The 10,000-nt window shown below is 49.1% G+C and overlaps 3 protein-coding genes across 3 annotated transcripts in view; all 3 read right to left on the bottom strand.

Moving 5' to 3' along the window:
- LOC308141642 (CASK interacting protein 2) overlaps positions 1–83 on the bottom strand; it is a gene marked incomplete at its 5' end in the record, with an annotated part of 4,200 nt that extends 4,117 nt beyond the window's left edge. Inside the window, one exon of the mRNA XM_080511849.1 lies at positions 69–83. Coding sequence (XP_080367975.1) covers positions 69–83 — 15 coding nt within the window. The remainder of the gene's footprint in view (positions 1–68) is intronic.
- A 140-nt stretch (positions 84–223) lies between these two features.
- LOC308141643 (uncharacterized protein) lies at positions 224–7,515 on the bottom strand (the record flags this gene model as incomplete). Its single annotated transcript, XM_080511850.1, has 3 exons — positions 7,265–7,515; positions 706–1,276; positions 224–327 (listed from the first exon to the last, which is right to left on the bottom strand). Exons 1-3 carry the CDS (start codon positions 7,466–7,468, stop codon positions 224–226), a joined length of 879 nt encoding a protein of 292 aa, XP_080367976.1. The 5' UTR covers positions 7,469–7,515.
- Positions 7,516–8,447: 932 nt separating this feature from the next.
- Positions 8,448–10,000, bottom strand: part of jmjd6 (jumonji domain containing 6, arginine demethylase and lysine hydroxylase) — a 6,795-nt gene continuing 5,242 nt past the window's right edge. Inside the window, exons 5-6 of the mRNA XM_080511351.1 lie at positions 9,250–9,394; positions 8,448–9,078 (exon numbers count right to left, since the gene is read on the bottom strand). Of these exons, the coding sequence (XP_080367477.1) occupies positions 8,947–9,078; positions 9,250–9,394 (277 nt within the window). The 3' untranslated portion in view covers positions 8,448–8,946. The remainder of the gene's footprint in view (positions 9,079–9,249; positions 9,395–10,000) is intronic.

Consider the following 10,000-nt stretch of genomic DNA (forward strand, 5'->3'; position numbering starts at 1 on the left):
GGGGGGGGGGAGGGGGGGACGGGGACGGGGACACGTCAAACACACGACGTGTCTCAACAAACAATCACTTCCTGTTCCGGCATCACAAGACCTGAAGAATCTCGACATGTGAAACTGGGCGGAAAATCAAATCAATCTCTGGATGGACGGAGGACAGAGGACGGAGGACAGAGGACGGAGGAGACAGGAGCTCAGTTACAACATGCAGTGACGTCGTCCCGCCTCACCTCTGCTCCTCTTCGATCTCCTCCTTCGTCATCATCGCCTCGAACTTGCTTTGCTTCTTTCCCGGGACGAACGTCACTTTGTCTTCTGCCGCGGCCACGTCTGGGGGACAGAGGGGACACGGGGGACAGGGGGGACACAGGGGACGCGGGGGACAGGGGGGACACGGGGGACAGGGGGGACAAACATGAACGGTTGTAAACCCAGAACTGCTTCCTGTCGCGTGGCCCCCTGGTGTCGTACTGCGGTTCTACGTTCTGAAGGTACCGTGGTGGAACACAGGAGGACCCAGGACCGGACCTTGGGGGACCCCGGGATGAACGGCCCTCAACAACGTTCCACAGGACCCCAGATGAACATAGAACCTCAGTACTTCTGTGGTAAGTTAAGGTCCAGGACCACCGAGACCAGGACCTCACAGGTATGACCAATAAACAGAAGAACCCCTCGGACCACAGAGTCCCCCGCTGGAGGTCTTACCGTCATTCAGGATGGACTCCGGTTCCGGTTCTGGTTCCTCTAGAACGGGCTCAGTAGATCCAGGGATCAACTCGGGTAGAGACTCCTCCACTGGGGCCTCCTGGACCTCCTCAGATTCTGGTTCTGGCATGACTACAAGTTCTGGGACGGGTTCGGGTACTGGTTCTGGGACTACAACTGGCTCGGGGATAGGCTCTGGTTCTGGTTCTGGTTCTGGGACAGCCTCTGGCTCTGGGATAGACTCTGGTTCTGGTTCCGGAACAGCCTCCGGTTCTGGGACAGCCTCTGGTTCTGGTTCTGCAGCTACTTCTGGTACTTCAACTGGCTTTACGACAGGTTCTGGTGCCGCTGCTGGTTCTGGTTCCTTCACAGGCTCTGGAGCAGGTTCTGGTTCCTTCACTGGTTCAGGTTCTGGTTCCTTCACTGGTTCAGGTTCTGGTTTTTTCACTGGTTCTGGGGCAGGTTCTGGTTCCTTCACTGGTTCTGGTTCCTTCACTGGTTCTGGTGCAGGTTCTGGTTCCTTCACTGGTTCTGGGACAGGTTCTGGCTCTGGTTCTGGTTCTGGGACGACCTGGAAGAACCAGAAAGTTTGAGAACAGTTATGAGACATGAGGAACTGTCAGGGTCGTGACCTCCCTGTGGGGGGTGGAGGTCAAAGTTCAAATGACAAATGATCTAAAGGCCCCGCCCCCTCCAGGAACCTGGTTCACCTAAACCAGGAACCTGGTTCTGGCCTGGCCTGTGTTTCTGGTGTGTTTGCTGAGCCACAGCGCCCCTACAGGCCGGCCTGTGTACTGCATGCCCTGCAGCCTGGTGGGGTTGAGCTGAGCCACAGCGCCCCTACAGGCTGGTCTGTGTACTGCATGCCCTGCAGCCTGGTGGGGTTGAGCGGAGCCACAGCGCCCCTACAGGCCGGCCTGTGTACTGCATGCCCTGCAGCCTGGTGGGGTTGAGCTGAGCTGCAGCCTGGTGGGGTTGAGCGGAGCCACAGCGCCCCTACAGGCCGGCCTGTGTACTGCATGCCCTGCAGCCTGGTGGGGTTGAGCTGAGCTGCAGCCGGGTGGGGTTGAGCGGAGCTGTCTCCGGCAGCAGCAGGTGGAGGACCGGCGCCTCCTGCCTCTGACAGCAGCACAAATAAAAGCCTCCTCATGTCGTCCGACACGGTAAAAATAAAAGTGCCTCTCGCAGCCCCGGCCTGCAGTTTCTCTCCTGAAAACTCTGGATGATCCCTGGATTCTCCTCCGGCTTCAACACATGATAGGTTTTTAGAAAACTTGAGAAAATTAAATGTAGAAAAGTTTGACTAAAAATGGCCAATCTTGTTTTTCAAATCCTCAAAATTCGGCCCAATAAATGCGCCTTGCAGTTCCTGGAGTTTATTTTTATTACCTTGTTGTTTCCCTGCAGTCGCTACTCAAATCTGTGTTTGTTGTATTTGTACTGAATTTAGTGACCTGAGGAGGGAGGGGCTTCTTGTTTTGTTGTTTTCTTTTTCTTTTTTTGTTTTGTTTTGTTCCTGGGGGAAAAACAAACAAAAAAACAAAAACGTGTACCTGTACTACTATTTTCCATCATGGTGGGTTTTTACTCCAAAATTTCACGACAGCAGGAACTTTTCCTGAAACCAGAAACTTTCCCTAAATACCAGGAACTTTTCCTGAAACCAGGAACTTTTCCTGAAACCAGGAACTTTTTCTGAAACCAGAAACTTTCCCTACATACCAGGAACTTTTCCTAAATACCATGAACTTTTCCTGAAACTAGAACCTTTTCCTGAAACCAGAAAATTTCCTGAGTACCAGGAACTTTTCCTGAAAACCAGGATCTTTTTCTGAAACCAGGAACTTTTCCTGAAAAACAGGATCTTTTTCTGAAACCAGGAACTTTTCCTAAATACCAGGAACTTTTCCTGAGTACCAGGAACCGTCACAGGAACTTAGTGTTTCTCTCCTGCGGGATTCGGTCTGAATTTAGCTCTTGGGCTGGTTTTGCCCGGTCGTTTGGTCGCTAGTATTTCAAAAGGTTGATGAACTTCGGGACGGGGGGGGGGGGGTGGGGGAGCGGACCCCTGATTGGCTGCGACTCGCGGCCGCATCGTGTTTCAGCCTCCATGTTTCTTCCTCCTCTACGTTCGTTTGCTTCGTTCACTTTGATGAGACGAAGAAGTAGAATCAGATGGTTCTTTGACGGGTTTCCTCCTCAGCGCCTCCCGACTGGGAATCGTGAAGCGTTAACGGTCGGGACTTTATTACCTCTCAGGCTAGCAATGGACACGGAACCCAATTGGTTTCTTGAAGCGACGTACCTGGAACACGTCGTTGAGACGAGACGGGAGATTATCACACAAAGCTGTTGTGTTTCTTTGATACCTGCGTGTTCGTGAAACTCCTGGACGGAGTCGTCAGGAGTAACGTTATAAAGTAACGCTGGCAAACAGGAAGTCATCAAACACGGTCTCCCTCCCCTGAAGGGTTAAAACCAATAAAGTATAAATATATCAGTGTCGAGAACTGCAGACGCCTGAAGGTGAGGCAGGAAGAGCCTCTGATTTATCTTTCGGTAAATTTATCTCTGCTTGTAACTCGAGGAAGCTCCGCCGTCGTAAAACTGCCACACGGCCAACACATGCTGAACACCAAATCTGCCGGTCGCCGTGGTGACGAGGATGAACAAACAGTCCACTTCAGTTTTTCTCACATTGGCACATCTGGATTTTAAGAACCACTGCTGCGGTACTTCTGATTCCTGTTGGTGTGACACGGGAGTCGAACTCCTGCCGCCCGGCAGACTTCCAGCATCTCTAGACCTCCTTCCTGCCTCGTGGTCAGTTCCTCCCCCGGTAGAGGTCACATGGTCGGAGGTCGATGGTCCAGGACGGGGAGTCTGAGGAAAACCTGCTGCTCATGTCGAGTCATTTAAACAGTGTTTGAGCAAACGAGTCATCAGACTCTGTGAAACTGAGACTCTGAGATACAGTTTGACGCAAGTCGTCGGTCCTTTGTGCTTCTGGTCCTGCCGACCCTCTGGGTCCTCTCATATTCTTAGTATTCTTGATATTCTTGATATTCTTGGTCCTCTAATATTCTTAGTATTCTTGATATTCTTAATATTCTTGATATTCTTGGTCCTCTAATATTCTTGATATTCTTAATATTCTTAGTATTCTTGATATTCTTGGTCCATTAATATTCTTAGTATTCTTGATATTCTTAATATTCCTGGTCCTCTAATATTCTTAGTATTCTTAATATTCTTGGTCCTCTAATATTCTTAATATTCTTGATATTCTTGGTCCTCTAATATTCTTAATATTCTGGGTGCTCTCATATTCTTAATATTCTTGATATTCGTGGTTCTCTAATATTCTTGATATTCTTAATATTCTTGATATTCTTAATATTCCTGATCCTCTAATATTCTTAATATTCTTGATATTCTTGGTCCTCTTGTCCCACTTGCTCTAGTAGATATTCTTAGTCCTCTTGAGAGCCCTGGTACCACTGGTCTCCCTGTGTGGGTCAGAACCAGGACCGAGGTCAGACCCAGTAGATACTGACTCTCAGGACACTGCTGGTCCGAGTCAGACCACATCAGGCCGGAACGGATCACATCTTTATTGGGGGATTTTCTTTTTCTGTACACTTTCTGTTTGTTCCAGCAGGAAGTGATGTCACGGCGTCGTAAACCTCCTCAGTTTCTTTATAAGGAGCTCAGTGAGACACGGATGTTGTGCCAACGTCAGCAGCTGCTTCAGCCCCTCTTTAGTGGCAGCAGGTCACCGGGGGGGGGGGGGGGGGGGGGGGGGGGGGGGGGGTGTTAGAACATACATGGGACAGCACATGCTGCACTGTGTGTGTGTGTGTGGGGGGGGGGGGGTGTTAGCTACTGATTCATGTCATAACATTTCAGCAAACAACAGAGTGACTGAAGAAACGCGGCGCTGATGAAGCAAAAAAAAAAAAAAAAAAAGTTGTGGAAGTAAATATAAAACTATTAAATATAAAAATGGAAGGAAAACCTTTTCGTGATTCATGTTTCAGTCTTCTAGTGACAACAAGGTTGTGGGTTTGATTCCTGACTTGGTCTCATTGTTACCAACAAAACGGCTCAAAGTGTCACACAAAGTCTCTCCTTTTTTAAAAAAAAAAAATCAACAACAAAACTGTTTGTGTTCACTGACAGACGCCCTTTGTGTGTCGGCCCCTGCTCCCATGATGCACTGCAGCCAGCGGAGGCCATCCAGCGCAGCTGTCGGGGGAAACGCGTTATCAGACACACAACATACACAAACTGTACTGATAGTGTGTGTGTGTGTGTGTGTGTGTGTGTGTGTGTGTGTGTGTGTGTGTGTGTGTGTGTGTGTGTGTGTGTGTGTGTGTGTGTGTGTGTGTGTGTGTGTGTGTGTGTGTGTTGTGTGTGTGTGTGTGTGTGTGACGTCACAGGACCACCAGACACACCCGTCATGAGGCGACGCCAAAACACTTGTCCTGCCGAAAAACGTGCTTCAAAGGAAGTCTGAAGCCTCGGACTTCAAAGGAAGTCTTGAAGCCTCTGACTTCAAGGAAGTCTGAAGCCTCGGACTTCAAAGGAAGTCTGAAGCCTCTGACTTCTGCTTCGCTTCAAGTTCAGAGGAGAAAGAACAGAATCTCGGTGCAGAAACGACGTCCCAGCATCATAAACCTGAAGCAGCTTCAACTGAAGACAGTCCCAGGGCTTGTCTGAACCCAACTGGTACGACGGACCAGATTCGTACGAGACGACCAGTGATGAGAACGTTTCCGGTGATGTGATCCCTCGTGCCGGTTCCTGTCAAACACTGCGGGACCAGACGATCCCACCTCGTCCAGTTTGACGGTTCTTAGAGCTGCCGGACGAGTCGGGAGAAATATCACAACCTCCACCTCCTCCTCCGTCTCCTCCACCTCCTCCACCTCCTCCAGACCCAATACTGTGTTTCCAGACATGTGACACCGTGAACACAGGTGTAAATATAGGATTCATACATGGTACCAAATATAGCCGTCGCATGTCGCCTGTACATTCTTCGGGCTTCTTAAAGGTCGCGGAGATGCTCGACACGTCTGACCCGCGTAACGTCTCCTCCCGCCAACGCCCCGGGGCGCTACGCTAGCTCCGTGTGCGACCGCCGCCGCCGACCGCCACCGCTCAGCCAGGCCCCGTCACCGTGACAACGGGCAGATCCAACCCATCAGCATCACGAGGACGGCAGCCGAGGTGTCGTCCGTCTGTAAACCACTTCTCGTTCAGATTGGTCAGCAGAACCGGTTCTAGGGTCTCGGGGTTCCCTTCAGGTTCCCCTTCAGCTGAAACAACAACAACCTCAGCCAACGCGTTTTAAAGCCGTTTCCCCCCGGTCACTACGTCCGTACTAAAGTGGATCTCGAGTAAAAAGGCTACGTACCACAAGCCGTTAAGGCCGTCGCTATCGAACGCCTTGTTAAAAAGCCGCCCTTGAGCCAGGCACGCTGACGAGCCATGAGCCAATATTTAACCTCCCCCTTTGTTTCTACAGGTTGAAGCGCCAAACTGGTTTCAGTCATATTTGTCACACAACTTCCACTTTGATCACGAGAATTAGGACTTTTCAAGCACAGACTAAAGTGAAACACGGAGTTCCACAGGGTTCTTTTTTCACGTTCGACAGATTTGATCAGGAAACGCTCCAGAAACCTCCATCGCCCTGCTGATCGACTGGTTAATTAACCAAGACGCCAGAAAAGCCTGGATGAGCAGCAACTTTTGGCTCCTGAACTCAGATAAAAACAGACGTTTATTACATTTGTCTCTCAACATCTGGGAGAACTCGTCATATCCAAAACAGCTGTTGGTCCCACATTCCCCCAACTGAACACTTTGTTCTTTGTGCTGCTTGCTGGAGGTTCTTGTACTTGTACTAAAATAGAAGGAGAGGAAGAACTCCCAGTTTCAGTGACAGAGGCGGACGCAAGATTTACGTTTATTTCCACACTTTAAAGTCCACGTCTTTCATTTTATGACTTAATAAAGTCATTTTTTTTCACCACCGTCCAGTCGAACTGCTTTCGGGTCTCTCAACTTATTTAACCACTATTCGGTGTAACCTCGTCCCTCTCTCTCTCCGCGAAGCCACAAAAACAAAGTTTTATTGACAAATGTTTAAACCCCCATTGCTCAGGCAGGTGACTCGCCCCCTGGCGGCAGGACGCGGAACTACAACAGCACGTTTCACCAAGTCAAATAAATAAATAAAGTCCGATTGTGACGAGGTTACCTGTCCTGCACAGTTTAACTATTTATCTTCAAAAGAGCAGCTGAAACTGTCAAAACATCTCCCAATAGATATTCATCATTTCAATAACCGCGAAATCAGTTTAATGTTATTAAACAGTTTCTTGGTGCACCTTAGTTATAAATAAAACCGTGGTGGGAATAAAATGCGCACAGAAAGGTGGAAGATTGTTGTATATTTTAAGTGATAAAGTGCAGAAACCTCCTCCATCGGTTGTTCTATGTTCATATTCAGCGGGTGAAGAAGGAGCGACGGTTCGGAGGGACTCACTGCGGGGGCCGGGGGCTCCGCTCTGCGGGGGGCCAGGGCCCTGGACGGGGGGATCTCGTCTCCATAGCCGACTTTAGGCTTCTTGCTGGCGGCGGAGGAGGAGGAGGAGGCGTCGGGCTTCTTGCTGAGGAAGGAGGAGGCGAAGTAGATGGCCACCACGGTGAAGAGGAGGGCCGGCAGGAGGACGGCGGGGTCCAGGTCCATGACGGAGCAGCAGGAGCAGCAGGAGGAGCAGGAGGAGCAGGACGGAGTGTGTCGGTCAGCCTGTGGTCACACACACCCTGAGCCACCAGCACACACACACACACACACACAGAGCCGAGGCCACGCCCACTGAGAGGAGGACACACACACACACACACAAAGGGAAACACACTCCTGACATGCCACAGGTGTTCAGGTTGAGGATTAACTATCAGACCTCATTAATCCCGTTTGACGTTAATCTTTTTAACCCACTTGTTTTCCTATCTCGTGATCCACCAACGACTTAACTACCATAACTAATAATAACTAACCCTGGTTAAAGTGAGTCTTTCTTTAGGGCAGGGGGGGTCAAACATGCGGCCCGGGGGCCAGGAGCGGCCCGCCACAGGATCTAGTCCGGCCGACATGGGATTTTTTTTTTTTAAGTATAAATATGAAAAGTGACAGAGGCTGAACTAAAAACACTAGATTGGCAAAAATGACATTCAAAAATCGCCCATGGTCAGAATTTATTAATGCGTCTGTGGAGGTCACATGACGCAACACCTTTCACAATAAAGGTGTCCAATTTATGTGAAATGATACTTTAGACACGTAAACTCAAAAAATATTTCCAGATGACAAATTGTTTTAATCCTGAATAAAAATACGATATCTAGATAAGGTGACTGAGGGTTTTTTTTTTTTTCCGCAAATATATCTGATTAACTTTAATATGTAATATTTCAGGATAGACTGGTAAATTGTTGCAGTTACAAAAGGATCAAAAGAAGGAAAGACTTTGACATTTGTCCAGATCTGCAGTTGGACTTGTTGGGCCTCCAGAGGTCAGAGGTCAGAGGTCAGATCAGGTGGAAGTGGCTCCTCACCTGAAACCAGTTTGACTGCTCTGCTTTCGGGGGAAACAGGAAGCTCAGAAACATGGAAAAACAAGGTTTTATTCAACAACAAAACAAACGAAGCCATTACAGCAGTCAGAGGCTCCGCCCACAACCCGAAGGCCCCGCCCACCCACCGGAAGGCACCGCCACAGGCTCCGCCCACACATGCAGACACGCTGGGCTTTTTAGGAGGCACTTTATTCTGAAAAACTCAGAGGGGGACACTCGTCCACTTCCCGTCGTGTGGGGGAAGTGGTGGAAAGCTTGGGAGGGCACGGCCGCGCCTCCTCCTCGCGCCGCGCCTCCACCCAGAGGAGACCCAAAAGCCGGAGAACCCGTTATATAAAGCTAAATCTTGGAAATCCTGCACCTCCTCGCCGCAGGAGTGGTGATGTCACTTCCTGTGTGTGTTCAGCTGATTGACAGAAAATTTAAAAGTCTGTTAAAAGAAGAACTAATCCGTTGGTTGCTCGGCCGGTCGCAGCAGGAGGCGCCATGAGGAGGCCTCCCGCCTCCTCCTCGCGGCGAGCACAGTGATGACTGGTCTCCTCCTCCTCCTCCTCCTCCTGAGGGAGGAGGCGCAGGGTGCGGAGGTCACCGAGAGGAGCTCCTCTCCTTACTGACGCAGTCGTCTTGGCCGCTCGTGTCTCCGTTCGCCGACATGCCGCACGTCCGCCGCTTCTTCCTGCGGTGACTGACGGCGTCGCCCTCGGAGCCGGAGCCGCCCTGGAGGAGGAGGAGGAAGAGGAGGAAGAGGAGGAGCAGGAGGAGAGTTACAGTGAGAAACAAAGATCAAAACGACAGTGTGGACTTTGTCAAATGTGTTTCTAGCGAAGGGAAAGTTGACTTGAATTCTGTGTGTGTGTGTGTGTGTGTGTGTGTGTGTGTGTGTGTTACCTCAGAGTCGGAGTCGGAGTCCGAGGAAGAGGAGGAGGACGACGACGAAGAGTCACTGGAGCTGTCCGACGCGATGCCCGTCGACTCTTGCAGGTCCACTTTGTCCGCCAGCACCGCCAAGTCTGGACGCTCCTGCTTCAGGATGCTGACACACACACACACACACACACACACACACACACACACACACACACACACACACACACACACACACACACACACACACACACACACACACACACACACACACACACACACACACACACACACACACACACACACACACACACACACACACACACACACACACACACACACACACACACACACACACACACACACACACACACACACACACGTATATAGTTTATATAGAGTTTATATAGTTCCTATAGAGTTTATATAGTTTCTAGAGTTTATATAGTTTATGTAGAGTTTCTATAGTTTCTAGAATTTATATAGCTTCTACAGTTTATATATAATTTATATAGTTTCTAGAGTTTATATAGTTTCTAGAGTTTATAGTTTATATAGTTTCTATAGAGTTTATATCGTATATGTAGAGTTTATATATAGTTTCTAGAATTTAAATAGTTTCTAGAGTTTATGTAGTGTCTAGAGTTTATACATAGTTTCTAGAGTTTATATAGTTTCTAGAGTTTATAGTTTATATAGTTTCTATAGAGTTTATATCGTATATGTAGAGTTTATATATAGTTTCTAGAATTTAAATAGTTTCTAGAGTTTATGT

Source organism: Blennius ocellaris (assembly GCF_963422515.1).
Source record: "Blennius ocellaris genome assembly, chromosome: 16".
In the NCBI taxonomy this organism is placed as follows: Eukaryota; Metazoa; Chordata; class Actinopteri; order Blenniiformes; family Blenniidae; genus Blennius; species Blennius ocellaris.